Below are 22,932 nucleotides of genomic sequence, written 5' to 3'. Positions count from 1 at the left end.
TCAGTCAAGTGCTCTTCGGGAGTATTTGATCAATGTAAACAACCTCAGTGGTTTCGTTTGCTGGAGCTATCTTCTTTTTTTTTCTTGAAATAATTTTTTTCATCAACTTCTGTCACTACGGGAACCCAATGGGTTCAAAGGTCGTCTAGTTAGAAACTAAAAGTGGAAGTCGTAACAAGAGAATGAACAGAGATTTGCAATTTCTATATATTGGGAACATGCATGCAGAGAGTTTTATTTCACTTCTAAAAAAATTTTGCTCGAGTACAAATCAAATCACAAAACAACCATGACTTCTGATAAGAGAAACATCACGGTGCGAGTCAGCATCTCCCTCGAGTACATTGTAGTTGTACCAAGGTGCATGAAGAGATTTATAGGTCCCAGATAGCCCAAAGGACTTCGGAGCGTAATGACCTCCCCCGCCCCCCAATCAACCCCTATACACTCCCCCCCAAAAAAACCATACCTCATCTTAATTATCTAACTTCCCTGCAAGCAAAAATCAATGCAAGTGTCTGCTGAAAGGACTCTACAATACAAACCACCAATCTTCCTTACAATCCAATATGCCATAAGGAATGGCTACATCATTATTCAGATAATCCACACGAATTCATATTTCACTTAAGGGCACTGAAAATGCATCTTAGAAAACGCTTTAAAATATACTTTCATGTGCATCAAAACATTTTTTTTTAAATACCTCTGGCTGACTGTGCAGATTGACAAAATCACCAACTATAGTGTGTAGAGAGTGTTGACATTTCCAGATCTCGTTAATTGCTCTGCAAAGACAGTGATTGTGCTTCACTACACATTCAGGACAGGAAGACATGAGAGTGTGAGAAGTCAGATTGTTAAAGATTAACACCACCTGCTGCTATTAACAGGAACTTCACCTTTCCAGTAGATAAGGGTCAATAGAAAGTGACAAATATCAAAAATGCTCAGTTTCTCCCGTGATCACCATGAACATGCAGTCTGGACTGGATAATGGATATTATCCCTCATTGAAAATGAGCTGAAATGAGACATTGTTGTGCTCAAAGTTGCCATTGTTGTGCTATACTAACAGAGGACACTGCATTTGTGTCCAAATGTCCAAGCAAACCATATTTTGTTTGGGGATAGAAATCCAGCTCTCTCATTGACATATTGGGTTTAAAAAGTCCCATGGTGTCATTGAAAAACAAAAAAAGTCAGCCATCCTGTTTTCGTACCCTGTCCAAAATCTCTGATTTCAGTCAGCAGTTCAAGTAGCACTACTTGCAGTAGGTGGGACTGCAGGATGGTGGATATGGCAGACATTACACATAGAAATATGAGGAAAAGATTATCGACACAGAAAATAACAATTCTGCTCATCCTGCCTTCACTCTCCATCAACCCAATACAGTATGAGAATTCAAGCATTTATACCCAACCACAGTCTTGTAATATCATACAACACACTACAATACATATATATATATATATATATTAATATTTCGGCACACCCCTTTCTTTGTTCCACCATCAGATTTTTGTTACTGCATGAAATGAAACAAGATTTGGCACATATACTAATGATATTATTGTCTTCCTTAAGAGGCCCCTCAAAATTCGTGTTGATGCATTTTCACAAACTCCAATGGATTCCATTCAAATTCGGTACGATTATGGCTTTTGGTCCAACTTAGGTCATTGGCTATAAATTTTTTCCATAACACTTCCGATATTCGAAAAAAATCGATAAATCGATATCCCTTATGGGATTTTCCATTCAAATCCACTCAAGTTTAAGGCCTACGGGGGACGCAAATTTCCACTTTGCCCGGGGCGCTGTTAACCTCCGCTTCGCCAAGCTGTTAGGGTTAGGGTTAGCTACCCTAACACTAACCCTAACAGCTAAACCATAACAGCTAACCCCTAACAGCTATTCAGGAAATTTGCAAGAAAGCTCGGGCAACGCCAGGCTTTATTGCTAGCGCGAGCAACGCCGGGCATTACTACTAGTGTATGTATGTATATATATATATATATATATATATATATATATATATATATATATATATATATATATATATATATATATATATATATATATATATATATATATATATATAGTCTCACTCTAAAACACAGAAACGCCCCTCAGAGAGAAAAAAAAAGAAATTAAGTAAAAGTTGCTTCATATTCATCCAAACCGATGGGAAAATTACAATTTTTTCAACCAGACAAAAATTAGAACCTGAGTGGTGTTTCGACAACAAACCAATGCATTGATAACTTCCATTAAAAAAAACAACATTTAATTGCTGTTAAATATATAACCTCCCATTTTTGAGCTCTTTTAACCAGCACAAGAATAAAAGTCTTCCTTTTTTATATTGTGGTATTAATAATACGGGCTTCTGTTAGTAAACAATAATAATAAACGATGAAAAGGTGAATTTGAAACCAAATCACAAAATTAACAATATCTTCCAAAATGTGCTGATTATAGATGGCTAAGAAATTATTCCCATGTTTCTAATTATGCTTCAGTGATGTCATCCTACAATGGACTCGGTGAAAGGACTCACTTGATCGCATTGTCATCAAACGTGCTGTATACTTTGTGTAAGCTTTTCATCCTTTGTTCCACCTCCTGATTGCAGGGAACAATGTACTCCGTAAATAGCCTCTCCAGCACCACTCTGATGGATCAAGATCACAGTAGCCTGAATTCAAGAACAATTCATCTGAAAATAACTTGCAAAATGTAAACCAACGACAACAATGTTAAAACCTAAAAATTGTCGAAAGCTTCCACATTATTTTTCAAATAAAAGGTAAAAAGTTACACCTCATTTGGCTCCATAATAAATATATGGTTCCGAATGAACATTTTCCTACTCCAATCTATATATAATGGAGCAAGTGTATGTATGTATTGTTATGGGTTCGCAGGTCTGGGTGGTGAGGTAGACCATGAGACAACAGGTCAAAAAGGGTCTATAAATCGATTTCCATGGTAACTGTCATGGCCATACGTGAAAGTAGATGTTTCCGAGGTACTTTGAGGTGAGGAATCCGAATTCGACCTTCCACAACTGAGTGAATGTGGAAATTTGATGCTGGGGGTGTTTTTCGTATCTATGGAGCAACTCATGATGTGTATTTTTTTTTTTTTTTACAAGAGTGTAGTGTTTGAAAAGATGTGGATAACCACATCATTCACAGTTATATGGTTATGAATTAATATCATGAAACATTTTGACGACAATAAGGAAATTTTTTTGAGTTTTGGTTGCATCAGCCAGAATGCTACATGAATATTACTTGATTTTGTGAATCTCAAGCATAGAAGTGTTGAGCACTAACAAACATTCATAGACCTACTTCAATCCTGATAACAATGGTGTTGGGTAATATTGTTGCAACCTGTTCGTGCATCTGGGACCTTCATGACTTATCGCCTTGCTGGTGTAGCAGTCCGTCTTTGTTTAAATAAGAATCATTTCACAGTTATATGGTTATGAATGAATATCATGAAACATTTTGATGACAATAAGGAATTTTTTTTGAGTTTTGGTTGCATCAGCCAGAATGCTACATGAATATTACTTGATTTTGTGAATCTCAAGCATAGAAGTGTTGAGCACTAACAAACATTCATAGACCTACTTCAATCCTGATGACAATGGTGTTGGGTAATATTGTTGCAACCTGTTCGTGCATCTGGGACCTTCATGACTTATCGCCTTGCTGGTGTAGCAGTCCGTCTTTGTTTAAATAAGAATCATGGTGACGACCACTCCACAAATCACCAAGCAAAATGGTGACCACATTCATATATAGTACATAAACAGATGTGTTATGAATTGTTCTGATGAATATAAATAATGAGAAATCAAACATTATTCACACACAGTGAAAAGGCAGACACAGAACAAGCTTTATTTGAGGTAAATATATAATCCAACATCAACAAGGCAGATACTCATGTGCATTGATGAAAGCAAGTGGGAAACAACTCCCAAATCTAGTCAATGTATAATTCATCTTTACATCAAGATTCATTTGGGTGGATCATGACGGGCAAAAAGCGAGGATATATCATGTCCAAACTGAGATGTTCAGTTTTGCATCGAATGGATGGTGAGTACGAAGTTGCCTGTCACTCAATACACCTAAACTCATTCATCGTCAGACCCATTCATGCCCACAGCATTGTCAAATGACAGTTCTGTTGTCATTGTGGAATTATCATAACAGGCAAGGCATCCACACAGGTCAGAGCATGATAAGTCACTTGAGCGACAAGAACATCTCTTTGTATCACACTTGCCCTGTTTGTTTGTGTGGATGACCCAGGATCCGGCCCCATTGGAAATTCTCTGTAATGTACACTGTGCATGCCGAGATGGGATGGATTCAACAGTCCAACCGTGACCATTCAGAGAAGGAGCATCAATCATCTGTTTAAGGGCTCACCTGTGGATGCCTGCCTGATAACTTGCATGAAGACAATGCTGTCGCAAAGCGTCCTTGATAGGCAACAAGCGGTGGTCTTCGGCAGTCTTCAAAAATAATGTCCTATATCGAACATCATTGATTGTCACTGTGCTTCCATACAACTCGCATATGAATCCTTCCAGCTGGGCGAATAACTCAGACAGGTTGAAATCTTCATCCAAATGAAAAATTGAGTGTTGGTATTCTGGCGATGCAGCCACAAGTTGGCAAGGCGAACTTTTCCTTTTCTGCAGAAGCAGGTGACGGAGTCGTACCCGGTGAAAGTGTGTCCTATGCGGAAGCAACTCATGCATTCACCAAGTGAACGTCAAATTACATTCAGGTCGACTATTCTGACAGTCTTGAGGCACGTGTGGAGATGTATCAGGGCAGCAGCTGGCATCAGGTGTATGTTTGAGAGAAGGATATCTGCAACATCTGTGTCTGGACTCATTATCAATATCCTTGAAGATGGATTGAATATTACCACGTGTAGGGCATGCAAGGTAAATCAATGTCAGCTTCCTCATGGTCACAGTGGGACATGTCCTCCACAATGGCAACTCTTGAATGTGACATGGGTGACAGGGTGGTTCATGGGTCATGTAGATATTAATATTGCCACTGTGGTCCAAACGATCACTCTACAAGGAGAAGAGAAACTCAGTTCTTCCTGGTAGGCACAATCGCCGAGAAATTCACTCCATTGCTGGGGTATCATCTGGTCTGATGAGAATACCCTGCGACATAGCAGAGCTTTGGTTCACCTTTCACGTTCCATGTCTTTGATGCGAATGACCAGACATGTGTCAAAAACAATATCTACCCGCACACAGTGATATTGTTTGAAAATCTTGTGCAGTTCCGACATAAGTCCGAGGGTCAGCTACCTGAATGTAACAAAGAGGATGCCAGACATTTTATGAATCAGAGCCATGTGATCGACGATGACAGCATTGCAGTTATGAACAGTTGTGATGCATGAAGACAATGCAACAATACAACAATACAGGTGGTTGAAACAATATATGGTGTTCCAAAAAGACCGACGATAGTCTTGATGGTCTCCTTGTAAATTCAGGACATTTTGACTCAATATAATGCAGAAGCTTGAGTTTGTCAGTCTTTGTGATTGTCCCATCAGAATAAGACAGTGGGTAGAAAATCAGTCCAAGAGAATAGCAGAGGCCTGTCCTCAAATTGACTTTCCAGTGTTGACTCAGTCCGAGTCATCTGGCAAACATTTGGTGATCGGCTCTGATGACGACAGTCTGACCAGATTTGCGGGACAATTTTACTTTGACTTGACATACGAAAGTCTTTAACTTCATTTGCTGTAGTGGCAGAGAGAATCCAACACTTCCTGAATGAGTGTCTTGGATGAAAGTAGATAAAACCGATTGTCCGTAATTATGTGCATTGAGGAGGTTGCTGGCTACTTCTGCCATAGCCATGACACCACAGCTGGTGCAATAAATGTTATTTTGGTTTTGTGAGAATGGATCCATTATTTTGTCAATGCAGCCCAAGATAGTCTTGATGGCCTCCTCCTCCTTCTTCTGATGGGTGGCATCCAAATCCTTCCTTGTCCAATAATGGTTCCTAGATCCAGCCATTAATTCGATTTTTTCTGAACAATGGCTGCTCTCTCATTGTACAAAAGCATCCATCAGTGCACAGAATGGGGATCCTGAGTCACACCAATTATCCTGCCAGACATCTTTGAATCATGGTTGCAAGTTTGTTTGATGACTTGGTTGAATGTTGTAGCTGAGAATCCAAAATGGTCTTTTGCTGAATTGCTTACTGTCCTGATTTTACATTGAGGTCATTATCATGATGACTCCAGGACAACTTCGTCATCTCAAGAATGTATGCAGAACCGTACCAAACATAGTTTGTTCTACCATGCAATGAAACCATGGCATCATCTCTAATAATGACTCAACATGACAGTCCCAATTAGATTTTCTTGTTGCCCAGATGAAATTGGTTGAGAATGTTGACCATTGTGATGTAAGATGACCAAGAGTGGAAAGTGGGATATGCAGTGCACTGACATTCAATGAAAGAGTTGTACATTTGTCGTTGTTTGAGGAAATAATTTGAGACAACTAGATTCTTGAACATATTCGACAGGAAAGTACGAATCATGTGGGTGATAAGACTCTCCACTTTACTGTGGTCAGACTCAGCTAGGGATTTGATGAAGGCTTCTAGTCTCTTCCTCTGTAGAGTATAGAAGTGCATGACACAAATACATGTGTTTCAGAAATAAAAACGATGTTATTGTTTGACTCACCACCATAGATTGTTTCTGCCTGCATCAGTTTGTCTCTCTGAAAATATCCACTGACTTTGGTTCTCTTCTCCACCTTCTAACAGATGATACAGACCAGTGGCAGGATGTTCTCCGATGTTCTCATAGCAGTTACAGTGACAGGTGACTTAAGTCGTTTTTTGAGGAACTTGGATTGATTACCTTGGGAGACACTTCTCCACCCTCTATAATCTGGTGTATTTTGATGTGCACGCTTAGCAGCTCTTTTTTAATCATTGAATGCCAGCGAACCTCCCATAGCATCTTATGTGGTATCCATAACCATGAGGGATTGTCTTTGTAAGCAATGCATCATCAAATTATGTATAAATCTATTTTAACTTTCCCCAAATAAGTTATCTCTCAAATTAAGAATGCACTGGTGGGCAGTATTTAATAAAACAGACCGGTATCGGCTTGTACACCTGCTGGATTTCATTAGTTGCTGTGTTGCTTCAACTTATCTTCCAAAGGATGCTCTTTGCTCACCTGTAGTGGAATTTTCAGGTGAGAAAAGTTTATTTTATTATTGTTGCATCGGAGAAGAATATGTAATTGGAGTTCCAAAGGTCCTCAAATGGCGAACGGCGGTCCACATCCAATCCGTATGAATCATCAGTCCAGACCGCAAGCTCATCCGAAGCCCCCGTGGAAAGGCCTCTGGTGTTTATACATTCAGACAACTTGATAAATGATACACACTGGAAGGTAGTATTGCAGGAGGTGATGAAATTTTAATTTTTTTATCTATTTAACAAAGAAATCTGACCCAGGAGGAGTCCATTTGGCCAATCAGGCCTGTGCTACATCAACACCAGGGGTGTGTTCTGTTAGCAAGCAGCTTGCTATCGCTTGCCAAGTGGCTTGCTTGATTCAAAGCACTCCAATGGAATGGAGTGCTCAGCACTGCTTAACAACATGGCGGTCTCCAATGGAAACCATGCTATCATGGTACTTTTACTCACACACCCAACCTGTCCAAAAAATTTCATCCAGATCCATCCACAACTTTTTGAGATATCCTGCACACAAACAAACAGACAAACAAACAAACAAGAAAAAGACGTCATGCAGAGCATGATACTTACAAAATCCACCCCCCCAAAAGGTTGCCATGGAGACATCAAATTGTCCATTTCATTAAGATTAAAATTCACAATCTTAATCAAAGTTCAGGTCAATCGGATGAAAATTGATTATTTTTCAGATTGAAATCGATGATTTTAGAAGTTTGCCCTTTGACATTTTAACCTTGAAAACAGTTGGCTTCCAAATCCAGTGATGCAATATGCAAATATTGTTCAAATTTCAAGTCAATCGGATGAAAAATGACGATTTCAGAAATTTGACCTCAAGATGACCTTTGACCTCAAAATCAATAGGCTTCTCAGTTGAGACTACCTCTACAACTTGGTAAAGCTTCATGATTATAGGTTTCAAATTGTGACCTGGGGTGACAGACAGACAAAAATAATAACAAAATTGACTGTCAGATACACTATAAAAATCTTCGATTTTGCAAGTAACGAAGACAGAAAGGGGTGAAAACATAACCTCCTTCACCTTTGCTGGTGGAAGTAAATATTTGGCAAAGGACATGTATTTACAGGCAAAAGCAGGTATTTACAAAGCAAGAAGTGGCACAAAGAAAGATCTTACCCCGAACGCATAAGCCACTTAGTCCGTCATCTTATCACGAATCTATACACACAGGCGCCTCAATCATTCCAGGAGAACAAGAGAAGAAAGGTTGATATACAAAGAAGTGACGTAGGTGGGGTATGGTGTCGACCCCAGCCTCACCCGTATGTGAGATTGACGGCTCACGTATGAACGAACAGGGGTGTGTGTGGTGCGGGTGGGTGAGAAGTGCAGGTGGGAGGTATGGTGTATGCAGATGTGTGTAATGTGAGTGTTGAAAAGAACTGTTGTGGAATTGATTGACACTCCACATACACAGGATGAGTCAATGAGATGTAAGCATTGGAAGATGCAAGGGTGTACGATGTGTAGGGAGAGGAATCAGTTCTGGGGAGAATCACTGTTGACCATTTTTACGCTCGAGAGTTTGTGGTTGATTTTACAATGAGCATAAGAGGTACTATCCATGAGGAGGTGTCGACCATGCTTGGGAGCCCGCGTGTCCATGCTCCGCTCGCCTGCTGCTCTGAGCTTGGCCCATTGCATTCCCTAGGCACGGCGTTTAGCGTGGTTCACCTTGAAGCTGCTCTCAAACCAGCGGACCTCTTGAACCACCTCTACTTGAGCTTCTCTCCCCTCCTCATAACTGAACTTAACTCTCCTATGAACTGGTCCACCAGCGATTTTATTACCCTCACTTATTTCGCCACTCACGTCCGCTTTTCGTTATCCAGCCACACCAATTGGCTGGCGCTCTGCGATCCAGTCATCACGATTGGCACCAGGGACTCCAGGAAGGATTTAACCTCGGAAGCTGAACCTTTCATTGATTTATGAGGGCACCCTAAAGTTGTGCAAGTGAAAGTTTCATTTGATTCCATCAAGTTTTGAAAAAAAAAAACATTAAAAAAAACTTTGCCCATCTTAGCATTATCTTCCTTTGAAGAGGGGGCAGTGTGGGTGCAATTGGAATTATCCGAGCTATATAACCACAATGTTATATGTACACATAAGCAGTACACATGTTTTCGCTTCATATACATTACCTGGGTTAATTTTATTTTCAGGAGTGATCAAGACAGCCGTCTGTTGTCTATACACTGCCTAACTAAAGGGAGGAGTCAGAAGAACGTGTTGCACTCTTGGAACACGATCGCCCATAGGGTGGGTACTCTGTTATGGTATTAATGAACATAAAGATAAGTAGAACTGCCAGTTTATAACTGCTGGCGGTGATGAACAGGTACCAAGACATCCTGCTTTGATCGGACACCTGACCCATGATGTCCTCTTTCCAAAACTGAATTCAGAATGGGATTAAAAAAAAACTTCAATTCAAATCAAATGGAACACCAAATACTGCATTGGAGTCATCAGAAGGAACCCGAATAAGCAACATGGGTGAAACCCCTTCCATATTTTACGGAAATCCGTATTTCTGTAACAACCCATATGGAGGTTTCCATATGTTCATCAGAAAGGCATGCCGTGATTATAGGGAATTTAAGTACTATTCCGATATGCTGATTCGTTTATTAACCCATTTCATCCGGATGGGGTGAAATTCTAACGCAATAACGCATCATGACCACGATTATGTGAATTAGTCCAATGGTTGTTTTTATTTATGAGCTATTTTTGAAGAAGTGACCCAGGTACAAAAGCTTGCAAGCACGTTACCACGATTAGATGTCCGCCAGGCAGGAGACCATGTGTGTACGTCGGAATAAAGGATTAATTCAGATTCCGAACATCCCAGACGTCTTTTCCTTCCATGCTAAACATCCGCCTGCGTGGCGTTTTGGGCGCGAACGACCTCCATTTGTTTGTGGTTTTGAGAAGCATTCCACTCCACAGAGTTCTGTGCTTGGTGTTGTGCTGAAAAGGGCAACCCTTATCATGGAGTTTCGCTGGTAATAATTCTTCCCTTAATATTGGCACCTTCGTGTGGCTGTTGTGCAAAGAGCTCCTCTTTGCCTTTGTGGTATCTTGCACATTTCACGTTGCCTTATGCAAGTTGGTGTAGCTCGTCTGAAGAGTCTATAGTCGATTTCTCCTTGGATCCTTCATCAACATTTCTGTATTCGGCCCTGCTGGGTGCCAGAGGGATATTCAGCTAAGTACCTCGGCAACTTACCATTCTCTTGTGGCATTTTTCCTCCTTTCAGACGTATTCCCATCACTTATACGTTCACAACTCCAACCGCTGGCCAACGCTGATGCAGTACCCACTGCTGCAGTGCCCCCTGTTACTCATTTTGCTAACCTCGGAAGTATGATGGACTGAGTCAACCCACCTGGTGTTAATTCAACAGCAGGAGAGGGGCTCGAACCCAAGACCCTAAGATCTTAAGCCAACCATCCTAACCGTAAAGCCAACACCAGGCTCTAGCAATGAATGTTCAGGTGAAATAAAAAATATTATTCCCCAGATATAACTTTCATTTACACAGTTTTTCTTGTTAGACTATGGACAGGATCACCCCCAAAATGCATATTTTGACATCAATTTTTCCAAATTTTACGGGAGAGTAAAATTTCCCCAGACCCCCAAGGAAATTTTTTTTTTTTCCTTTTTCAAAAGTTCTGCAGTTTCACCCATGAAGCAAAAAACAAAGATGGGGTCATCAGGAGGAACCTGAATAAGATTCAGACCAGGTTGCAAAAATTTCCTCATCCTTAAGGAAAGATTCCCCTTTAGTACAGTAGATTAAAGAAAAATCGTTCAGATTCTGAAAAAAGTGTGAAAATTGGTATACATGTCCATTTTTATATGTTCTTTCATACAAGAGCAGGACACACCTGATCAGAATACATTTACAGCTGCCATCTTGAATTTCAAAATGGCCACCACAAAAAATAATATTTTACGATATCTCAGTCACCAACAGACCGAGCAAAATGAATAAAGAGTCTAATCCATGTTTTCACACACAAGGAATCCAATAAACACACTTAAAATGCTCTTTCTGCTTTAAAATGACATATACACTGTCACAAGTATAGTTCATCTGGTCTCGATACAGTTCTGACTTCAATCTGTCTGATAACATGTTCCTGCACAATGGCAAAGTTCAGTGCACGGGAGAGATGCACAGAAACATTTGCATGGTGGTCTGCATGCCTTTTTGCAGCCGCATTTGATCAGCTCTGTGCAGGATTTGGTCGCCTCGACAAGTGCTGTCCAGAAAGGTATCTACTGTTCAATGGCGTTCTTCGTCCATCCCCAGTCGCATGGGCTTGGTATCTGCTGCTTAGATATCAGCGTTTGGCCTCAGATGTGTCCTGCCTAGTATGTCGACCTCTTGATATGTTCCGTGAGGGCTGCCTTTGTGGGGGGTAGATGATCTATTTGTCTTCCTTTCGCGAACAGAAGCTTCCTTGCCTGATTCACCTCGGTGCATTCACTGGTTCTATCATAAAGACGTATGACGAACCTTTCCAGTTGACACACATTCTCATCTGAGACTGATGAAGGCTCTTGGGATAAACTCAAGAAAGTGTCCGTTGTATCAGGGAAATTGGTCCAGGTGTCCCAAGCGGTTTTCTTCCCAATACCACTGAATGACGACGACGTGTCACAGCCAGTGAAGGCATGGAAGAACAGAAGAACTTTGGCCTTATTTTCACCAAGACCATTTGCAATCGTGTGAGCCGGTATTAACCTGTCGTGTTTCTTGACTCCATATGCAACCCATAGTTCGTCAAGGGATAAAGAGTGAAATATGGCAATTGCAAGGACAACGTCAGTATCGACGGACCTCATCCGGATTCTGTGATGGCCATTTTGTGCACAATGGAGAGCATGCAAGAATAACCTCGTATCGGCTTCTTCATGGTTGCATGGAGCTAGAGAAGATTCTATGTTGCACTCTTGGGAAGAGATGGCATTGGTATCTTGTGTGCTATATTGCTCCTTCTCTTGTGTGCATAACTTAGCGACGCACTATGACAGGTAATGATACAGCTCACTCTTATTTTGGTCCATGCGAAGAAAGCTCTGCCAGTTCTGCGGAATTGTCGTAGAATTTGTGACAATAATGCGGCTTCCCGTTCCCCTCCTCTTTCTCGTTGAACTCTTCAAACTGTTGTCAATATACCGATCCCATATAACATCCAAACGTTTTGTGTTTTGCAGATTTCTCAGTACATAAGGCAAGAAAACATTTTCAGCATAGTCTCCGAATGTTTAGCAGGGCTTAGGAAGCAGCATATTGACTATAACAGATTCATCGAGAATCTTGGCATCGACCTCTGGTGTACCGCACTCAGAAGCCGTACGAGTAGCCAGCTTGTCAAAACATCCAATAAGGTCTGATTTAGTACACTGCCTCAGTTCTCCCATGTCTGATAGAGAAGGTGGTGATCCCTGGTTTTCATGACTGAAGAATTCATCCATGTCCCCTTCTCGGGACTGACAAGATATGTACATTCTGCCAAACAACTCACAGTTGCTTTTCAGAGTCCTAATTTGGTGTGATGTTCTGGAGTGTTTTGAGGGTGAAGTCTTGTGGAAGGGAGCCATGTTGAGCTTTGATATAATGTCTGAAATTGGTTTTACTCGCTGCTCCAAACGTTCAGCAGCATATGTGTCATATTTTGACTGCCCATTTGCTTCCACATTCCTCAGCCTAAAGATTGCATCTTCTGTCATCACCTCCTTTGTGTCCAGCATGATCAGATCATTTGTATCTTCTGTGACGGGATTACCTAATTCTTCAAATGTTGCAACCACAGCTTTGACATGTTGGGCAAATTTAAACTGAGTGGATTGTCCCTGATCATGGTGCTCTGTAGATTTTGTGGAAGTAATTCCAAATGAATTCTCAAACTCGTCCATGATTCGAGCCACTTCAGGACCAGCTGTAATCCAGGGATGTTCTCTGGAACGCATGGATCGACTGACAGCTGGAACGACCGCGGACCATAGTTTCAGAGTGAATGACACACAGACTCTTAGAATTATAACACCTTTCAAAACATTATGCTGAAAATTAAATTGGATAAAGCCATTTCTACATGCTCATAGCATTTGGATATCAAACATCGAGCAAACACTTTTAAGTATTTAGTTGTTTATGAAAGGGTCTCATTTCGATTTTAAAGCAGAAAGACTGAAAATGGAGCATTATAAGTGTGTTTATTGGATTCCTTGTGTGTAAAAACATTGGATTAGACTCTTTATTCAAGTGCTGAGGCCTCTTGGTGACCAAGATATCGTAAAAATAGTTTTCGGTGGTGGCCATTTTGAAATTCAAGATGGCGGCCGTAATTGTAGTCTGATCATGTGTGTCCTGCTCTTATATGAAAGAGCATATAAAAGTAGTCATGTGTTCCAGTTTTCACACTTTTTCACATTTTGAACGATTCTGATGAAATGTTGACTTAATCTACTGTACTACTTAAAGTACACTGTGAATCTGTATTTCCTTAAGGCCCTGTCACACCTTGACGTTTTAGCTAGCGTATGGCAAGGTATCAAAATGTATGTAAAACGCTGGCGTACGCTGAACTATTGAAGTTTTTTTTTCCAGTTTTGGACGTATTCATCACGAGTTGGACGTATGCATAACGTATTAGTAACGTACACAGAACGTTTCGATAACATATAGATAATTTATATGAACGAATGCTGAGCGTGTTGTCGGCGTTCACAACCAATGCCCAACGATAGTCTAACTTATGCATAGCATGCAGCAGCGTATCGCCGACAATCACGTGGCGTAGCCTATTAAAAGGCTGCGGCTCGACGATTCAAATCATAACCGCACTAGACATTGAAGTGTCAAGCCGCTGTCACACCTTGAAGTTTTAGCCAGCGTATGCAGATGTATGAAAAATTTGCCGAATACGCTGGTACACGTCGAATACGTTATGGGTAAATTTTGTATACGTTAAGAGCACGCTGAAGCATGCTGGCATACGTCGTAGTATGCCGAGTACGTCGACAAATTTTCAGCATGTTGAAAATTTTTCGACGTATGCGGAACGTGTGCGTCATAGGCTGGCATACGCTGGCCATAAGTTGTAGGCACATTACGCGATCGTTGACACACATCGACACACGTTACTTGTAAGTTACTCATAAGTCGAAACACGTCGAGGTAATGTTTAGCGTACCCGAAACTTATTTATAACCGAGGAGTAACGTGCTTTGAACCTATGAGTAACGTGCTTTGAACCTATGTGTAACGTATCTCCAACGCATATTGACGTATGTAGACATATTTGACGTCTTCCAGACGACCACAGAACTTACTTGTGATGAAATAAAGGATGAAGTGACGCGCGATCACATGTCGCGCAGCTCGCACACGGGACAGATAAAACCGAGATGCCGCGCGGTCGGTGGGATTGTCCCTGGGGCAATGTCATTTACGGCAGTGGCTCACTTGGTGCTCGTTGAATGGTCAGAATTGAGAGTATAGCAGACTCCATGCTTATGCTGGCTAATTGCTGATATATTTTGCGGTGATCGACTGCACATGTATTCCTTGCTGCACATGTATTCCTTTATGTGTCTGTAGAGTCGGCTTCAATCAAGTGAAATAAAGCCTTATACTCCGAAGGCTTTTCTCTCGCATTCACTTCAATTTATTTCACTTGATCCCTTCGGCTGCCTCAACCGACTATGGACAAGATCTACAAGCCGGAGAGGTTCGATGCGGACCCCAACGCTACTGACTCGGAAATGAAGTGGTCCCATTGGTACTGCTCCTTCTCACACTATCTGACCATCATTGACGAGAGCCGACAAACTGGCCGCACTTGTAAACCATGTCTTGCCAAGTGTATTCAGGCTCTTATCGGAGTGTGGCACCGATGACGCAGCGATCGACGTGCTGCGGGCGCTCTACGTGAAGCGCAAGAACGAGGTATACACAAGACATCTTCTCAACACACGCAGGCAAGAAGCCGGTGAGACAATCGATCAGTTCCTGCAAGCTCTGAGGCAGTTGGGCAAAGACTGCAATTGCCGGGCTGTAACCACCGAGGAACATCGAGATGAAGCGACCCGAGAGGCGTTCATCCAGGGGCTCAGGTCAGCCCCCATTCGGCAACGCTTACTGGAAAAAGCACAACCCAATCTTGAAATGGTAGCTGACCAGGCCCGAGCTATGGATGCAGCTCAGCAGCAATCTGAATCATATGGGACACCGGTGTTGCTAATGAACGCTGCTATGGCGGAAACTCAAAGAACTCCCCGGGACACCTCCGACACTGAGGATGGAGATAAACCCGAGGAATCGGATACCCAGACCTCGTCAAACTCCTCAGCAACTACTTCGGTTGGTAAATGTTTCTTTTGTGGGTATAAAAGACACCCCCGTAACAAATGCCCCGCCAGGGATGCCACATGCATGAACTGTGACAAGAAAGGGCATTATGCCAGGGTATGCAAATCTACTCTTAGACGAAATAAACCCACTTCTGCGGCTCTCTACACACAAAAGAAAGTAACAGCAGCTTCACCGGGGAATCTATCCAAAGTTATCATCAACGTACGAATTAACGGGCATATGGCCGAGGCGCTGATCGATACCGGTAGCTCTGAAAGTTTCGTCAACAGCTCACTAGCGAAGGGCAAGAAATGGAAGATCCACCCGACAGACAATACAGTATGCATGGCCTCCACATCACTACAATCCAGCGTACAAGGGTACTGCAATGTTGAGCTGGACGTAAAAGGCTACACGTATCGGGATGTAAGGGCACTGGTGCTTCGTGATTTATGCGCAGATGTAATTCTGGGTCATAATGTCCTCAAGCAGCACACGAGCGTCGAAATACCCTTTGGAGGAAACAAACCTCGTCTAATTCTAAATGCTCTGACCACCGCAGAGGTATCGTCCCCCCTGCTGTTTGCTAACTTGTCGCCGGACTGTAAAGCGATAGCGATCAAATCGCGATGATATACCACCGCCGATATGAACTTCATCACTTCTGAGACCAAGCGATTACTGGAAGAAGGTATTATAGAACCGAGCGATTCGCCATGGCGCGTGCAGGTATTGGTGACCACTAAGCAGAACCATGAGAAACGAATGGTTGTCGATTACTCTCAAACGGTCAATTGCTTCACCCACCTCGATGCCTACCCTTTGCCGCGCATAGACAAGATGGTCGAACACGTGGCCAACTACAAAATATTCAGCACCATCGATTTGCGAAGCGCCTATCATCAAATTCCCATTCGAGAGGAAGACAAACCTAACACCGCATTCGAGGCAGGTAGACGCCTCTATCAATTTAAGAGGATTCCGTTCGGTGTCACTAATGGAGTAGCTTGCTTCCAACGAGTTATGGACAACATCATCTCGGATGAAAACCTCAAAGATACTTTGGTTTACGTGGACAATGTCACGGTGTGCGGTAAGGATCGGAGGGAACATGATATGGATCTGGACAGATTCTTGAGCATTGCTAGAAAATATAATCTGACTCTCAACTACGACAAATGCGTATTCTCGGCAAAGTCAATTGATCTTCTCGGCTACACAATAGCCGACGGCACGATTAAGCCCGATCCTGAATGATTGCGCCCACTCCGTGAGCTACCCCCACCTCATGACCTGCAGACATTGCGTCGAGTGATTGGGATGTTCGCTTACTATGCCAGATGGATTCCCCAATACTCTGATAAAATACATCCCCTGGTGCATTGCAAAAACTTCCTGCCAGATGCCGCTGTTGTAAAAGCTTTCCACAGCCTCAAAGATGATATCAGTAATTCCGTGGTATAATTGATCGACAGCACGGTGCCGTTCGTGGTGGAAACGGACGCTTCCGATCACGCGATCGCCACGACGCTCAATCAGTCCGGACGACCCGTCGCGTTCTTCTCGAGAACTCTCTCTGGAAGCTAGCAGAGACACTCGGCGATAGAGAAGGAAGCGTATGCTATTGTCGAAGCCCTACGTAAATGGAGACATTATTTACTGGGCAACCACTTCACACTCGTCATGGACCAGCTATCCGTTGCCTTCATGTTTGATGGGAAAAATAATGGGAAAATTAAGAACGAGAAAATAATGAGATGGCGGATAGATCTATCTTGTTATAGTTACGACATTGTTTATCGGCCCGGGAGGGAAAACCCTGCTGCAGACACCTTCTCTTGGGTCTACTGTTCGGCGACAATCGGTCGGGCTTTGCAAGACCTTCATGTGTCTCTGTGCCACCCAGGGGTAACCAGAATGGCACATTTTGTGCGCAGACAAAACCTTCCCTATTCTATCGAAGATATTAAACAAGTGAGTGCTTCTTGCCCTGTTTGTGCTGAACTAAAACCCAGATTCTATGGCGCCGCTTCTGACAGGTTGATCAAGGCCACTTCACCCTTCGAGAGACTAAATATCGACTTCAAAGGGCCCCTGCCGACTGAGACAGACAACAGATACATACTCACTGTTGTTGATGAATACTCAAGGTTCCCATTTGCATTCCCGTGCTCGGATATGACCTCGGGCACTGTCGTGAAATGTCTCTCTGACCTCTTTGCCATGTTTGAGAAACCTTCGTACATATTCAGACAGAGGACTAGGTTTCATGTCGGCCGGGCTAAAACAGTTCCTATTCGAACACGGCATAGCAACTAGTCGAACCACGGGTTACAACCCACAGGGTAATGGGCAGGTGGAACAGTATAATGGAGTCATTTGGAAAGCCGTAACCCTGGCGCTGAAATCGAGAGGACTGGGGCCCGAGCGGTGGGAGGTTACCCTTCCCGATGCCCTGAATTCCATATGCTCTTTGCTCTGTACGTCCATCAATGCTACTCCGCACGAACGAATGTTTACTCACCAACGACAATATACTGGTGGCCAATCGGTGCCCAACTGGCTAACCTATCCGGGAACAGTGTTCATGAAGCGCCCGGTACGACAAAGCAAGTATGAACCAATGGTGGAGAAGGTTGAACTCATCGATGCTAATCCTGAGTATGCTCATGTTAGACTTCCTGATGGCAGGGAGACCACTGTGTCGGTTCGCCATCTGGCTCCCGCAGGTACTCCTCCTGCAGGTACTCCTCCATCTGGTACTCCTCCCTCTGACATTCCCTCCCCAGGTGTTTCCCCCTCAGGAACTCCACCCGAGAATGGTGGCGACGGAGCTACTGCATTCCACCTGAGAGCGATCGAGGAGTCATCCCCGGCACGAGTCGAGGCTCCCCAAGAGGATCGGAAGCCTCCCTCAAGTGAAACCACCATTTACTCCTGGAGAGGTCTGTGGTGTCGTGGTAGTGGTGCTTCAAGGCAGACACGAGCGGGGGAACAGTTCAACCCTGCTTTATTGCACGAGCGAGAGCGTGAGCGTACGTTGCCCGTAACTCCCCTTTATTACGTACTCGATGCACTCTACAAGCCACACGACGTACAGGCTCCCAGGCCACAACGGCTACAGCAACCACTACAACGCCTCAGGCGGCGCGCACTCCTATATCCCGTGCAAGCACGTGATCACTCTCAACCACTCCTCCACCACGCTCCCCACATCATGCCCTGCCCCCGCAGGCCCGCTACACCACAAGGTCGACGGATAAAACCCCCTCGACGACTCGATCTGTAAAGGGCATTATCGGCATCCCTCGATGGCACCTTACCATGCTTCTATAACTCAAAATAATCCTCACTGCTTGAAATGTATGCTTCTGTAGTTTAAATAGTTTGCACTGCTTGAAATGTATGCTCCTATAGCTTTGAAGTAATCATGGTGCGTGAGTTGAACCTCAAGTTACATTTTAAATATGGGGAGAATGTAATGAAATAAAGGATGAAGTGACGCGTGATCACATGTCACGCAGCTCGCACACGGGACAGATAAAACCGAGAAGCCGCGCGGTCGGTGGGATTGTCCCTGGGGCAATGTCATTTACGGCGGTGGTTCACTTGGTGCTCGTTGAATGGTAAGAATTGAGAGTATACCGAACTCCGTGCTTATGCTGGCTAATTGCTGATATATTTTGTGGTGATCGACTGCACATGTATTCCTTGCTGCAAATGTATTCTTTTATGTGTCTGTAGAGTCGGCTTCAATCAAGTGAAATAAAGCCTTATACTCCGAAGGCTTTTCTCTCGCATTCACTTCATTACTGAACCTGTTACTAACTTACAGCTACCATATAATGGCGTATTGGCAGCGTTTAGGGGAATTAGTATATAAAAATGGGGTTCACACAGGAGGAACCCGTCAGTGTTCCAGACTCCATGTTTTTTTGGGTTTTTTTTTCTTTTTTTCGGCATGACGGTGATGTTGACACTTCGATTTCTTGTGCGGTTATGATTTAAATCGTTGAGTGGCAGCCTATTAATTATATTATATTATAACCGCACTAGAAATCGAAGTGTCAACATCACCGTCATACCGAAGAAAAAAACAAAACAAAAAAAAACCAGGGAGTCTGGAACACTCACGCTAACCATTACCTCGACGTGTTTCGACTTATGAGTAACTTACAAGTAACCTGTGTCGACGTGTGTCAACGATCGCGTAACGTGCCTTCAACACGTTACTCATAGGTTAGAAATAAGTTTCGGGTATGCAAACCATTACCTCGACGTGTTTCGACTTATGAGTAACTTACAAGTAACGTGTGTCGACGTGTGTCAACGATCGTGTAACGTGCCTACAACTTATGGCCAGCGTATGCGGAACCTGTGCGTCATACGCTGGCATACGTCGAAAAATTTCAAGCATGTTAAAATTTGTCGACGAGCTCGGCGTACTACGATGTATGCCAGCATACTACGTATGCCAGCATGCTCTTAATGTATACAAAACTTACCCATAACGTATTCGATGTGTGCCAGCGTTTTAGACAAATTTTTCATAGGTCGGCATACGCTGGCTAAATCGTCAAGGTGTGACAGGGCCTTTAGCGAAGGAACTCCTTTGAGGGTGTTGCATAAACAACTTTTTGGAATATCCTAAGGAGCCATTGTTATTCTCGGCAACCAATCAGAATCAAGAAAGGAATAGGTGTCCAACAGCAGAATTGCAGCAAAGTGATCTACAAAATGGCTTCAGTAAGAGACAGAAGCACAAGTGGAGGCTTTTCTCAAGCACAAGAGCGAAAATACATTGGATAGTTGTATTATGTGTGCTGTTGAAGTACTTTATGTTTAATGACAACACCATAACTATAAATAGTGTATAGTTGTTAAGAATAACTCAATTTGCGTGAGACCTGGGTCCACAGGGTAAACTGGGACTGTCCTGAGTCTAACGAGGCCCCAAATGTCTCTCTCCGATACAGGATTGATGAGTTATGGATCTAGTAACACGCCGCATTCAATCTATTTATTACATCCATGCAACGAGAAAACAACCATCCCATTAAAGTTCAGAATAACGATGACATTAATATTAAAACTCAGAAGCCAACCTGAATAACAAAAATATTAAGTGGAGATGCAGCCTCTGGTCACCAGTGGCATAACACCATCACCATTGCAACACTTCCAGGTGCCATGAGTTGTGCTTTGGAATGTGGCAAGCCTGCATCTCATATTTTGTATCTGATTATTATTCCAGGTATGGATTTATTTCTCTCAAAATAGTGAATATAAATGTATTACGTTGTTAAGTTTATTATTGATGTTGCAAGTAAGTCTGCATAGTACATTGATGTGTTCGTTTGAGTTGTAAGGCCTACCCACTCGGAGAACGAGTGAATAGCGTTTAGTCAAACCATCTCTGCTAATCCATCACAATAAATGTGTTCTAAGCCTGGTGTTGGCTTCGTGGTTAGGGTGTCTGGCTTGGGATCTTTGAGTCCTGAGTTTGAACCCTGTTGGCCACTGCGGCCACCGAGTTCACCAGGTGGGGTTGACTCAGCCTGTCATCCTTCTGAGGTCAGTGAAATGAGTACCAGTGTACTGGTATAGGGGCACAGCATCAGCGGCATAGTCATGCCCAAACAAAATGATAGCTACCCGTCAGCCAAACTGCGATACACAAGAAGAAGGAGGAGAAGAGGAAGAAGAATTTGTTCTGGAGACAACGATTGTACAGGGATAAAAGTCTGAAGACAACGATTGTTCACGAGCGGTATTTGACGATGTAGATTGTTTCAGAAGTCAAGGATAAGACAATGTGATAATGTTTGACCAAGTTATAAAAATGATCAATATGATGTGGTACGAGTGACAGGTTAACTGCAAAATGTTGAAAACCCGGTTTCGTTCAACAACTTTAAAAATTTGACCCTTGCCTAACCTTTAAAGGTCACAAAACAATGTTGTGGACATTAAAATAAGGAAACAGGATACGTACTATTGCTTATTGGAGTTAGTTCGTCGAAGAAGGTCGAAAACCCAGTTCGATTCCCACAACTTTGAAAATTTGACCTTTGTGAACTTTAAAGGTCAAAGGGCAAGGATTATGACCTTTGGTGCAAAACTTCCTCTGGAACATTCCAGGAACAATATAACGTCATATAGGCTATATGGCATTTCGCACTCCTCGGATTATCCATACTTTGATGAAATCAGCGTAAAAACAAACTTGAAGGGAGCGCCACGGGCAAGGTGTTCGAGATAGAGCAAAATGGTTTCAAGACTGTTGGTGGGGAATGACCTCAAGATGATGCATAAAAAATATTGTCATCTGAGTTCTCAAAGTTTGGCCGGTCGAATGATTTTTATGTCAAAATAAGAAATTTTCGAAGTTCGTGACCTTGTGACGAAAATGAAAAATTGAGCTCCGTGGGGCTATGCAGGTGCCATTGGGCTAACCAAAAACCGAAACCCCTGCCAGATTTGACAAACCCCCGAGGAGACGATGCAAATTGAAATTGGCTACCCCCTAAAAACACAATTCGCAATTTTCTAAGTTCGTGACCTTGTGACGAAAATGAAAAATCGAGCTCCGTGGGGCTATGCAGGTGCCATTGGGCTAACCAAATACCGAACCCCCAGCCAGATTCGACAAACCCCTCGGAGAAGATAATTTTTTATGTTAAAATTTGCAATTTTCTAATTTCGTGACCTTGTGACCTTGAGACGAAAATGAAAAATCGAGCTCCGTGGGGCTATGCAGGTGCCATTGGGCTAACCAAATACTGAAACCCCTGCCAGATTCAACAAACCCCCTCAGAGAAGATGCAAATTGAAATTGGCTACCCCCTAAAAACACATGTTTTTTGGGCATGGCTCCGCCCATAATGGGCAGACCATGCCCATTCTCAGGAAAACACAACTGGATCATGATATAAACCTCCCACCAAAATTTTATCAGGATCGGATCAAAACCCACGGAGCTATGCTCGGGACAGACAGACAGACAGACAGACAGACAGACACACAAAAATAACGATTATAGTGGTCACTTATTTTTTTCGTGAAAATACTTTTTCGTGAACCAATAAGTGCATATTTACCTTGTTTTTTTGCAATGTTATTTATTCTAATATCAGGATTAATGGAAGCATTCTGTGCAAGGTTGATTGAATGGTAAAGAGAACCTAATAGGTCGCTCTGACAACACTT

The 22,932-nt window shown here is 42.7% G+C and overlaps 1 protein-coding gene across 10 annotated transcripts in view; it reads right to left on the bottom strand.

Moving 5' to 3' along the window:
• Window positions 1–22,932, bottom strand: part of LOC147024721 (sister chromatid cohesion protein PDS5 homolog A-like) — a 197,904-nt gene that overhangs the window by 102,426 nt on the left and 72,546 nt on the right. For all 10 annotated transcript variants that reach the window (XR_015059167.1, XR_015059166.1, XM_085884895.1 and 7 more), the window contains 2 exons: window positions 2,568–2,681; window positions 707–788 (listed from right to left, as the gene is read on the bottom strand). Coding sequence is in view for 8 of the 10 variants with exons in the window: in XM_085884895.1 (XP_085741021.1) it covers window positions 707–788; window positions 2,568–2,681 (196 nt within the window). In the remaining 2 variants the exon portion in view is untranslated. The remainder of the gene's footprint in view (window positions 1–706; window positions 789–2,567; window positions 2,682–22,932) is intronic.

Source organism: Eptatretus burgeri, chromosome 6, assembly GCF_056783735.1.
Source record: "Eptatretus burgeri isolate ZD-2024b chromosome 6, Ebu_testis_v1, whole genome shotgun sequence".
NCBI classification, from domain to species: domain Eukaryota; kingdom Metazoa; phylum Chordata; class Myxini; order Myxiniformes; family Myxinidae; genus Eptatretus; species Eptatretus burgeri.
Note: the sequence above shows the minus strand (reverse complement) of the source record. Positions and strands in the feature narration are given on the sequence as shown.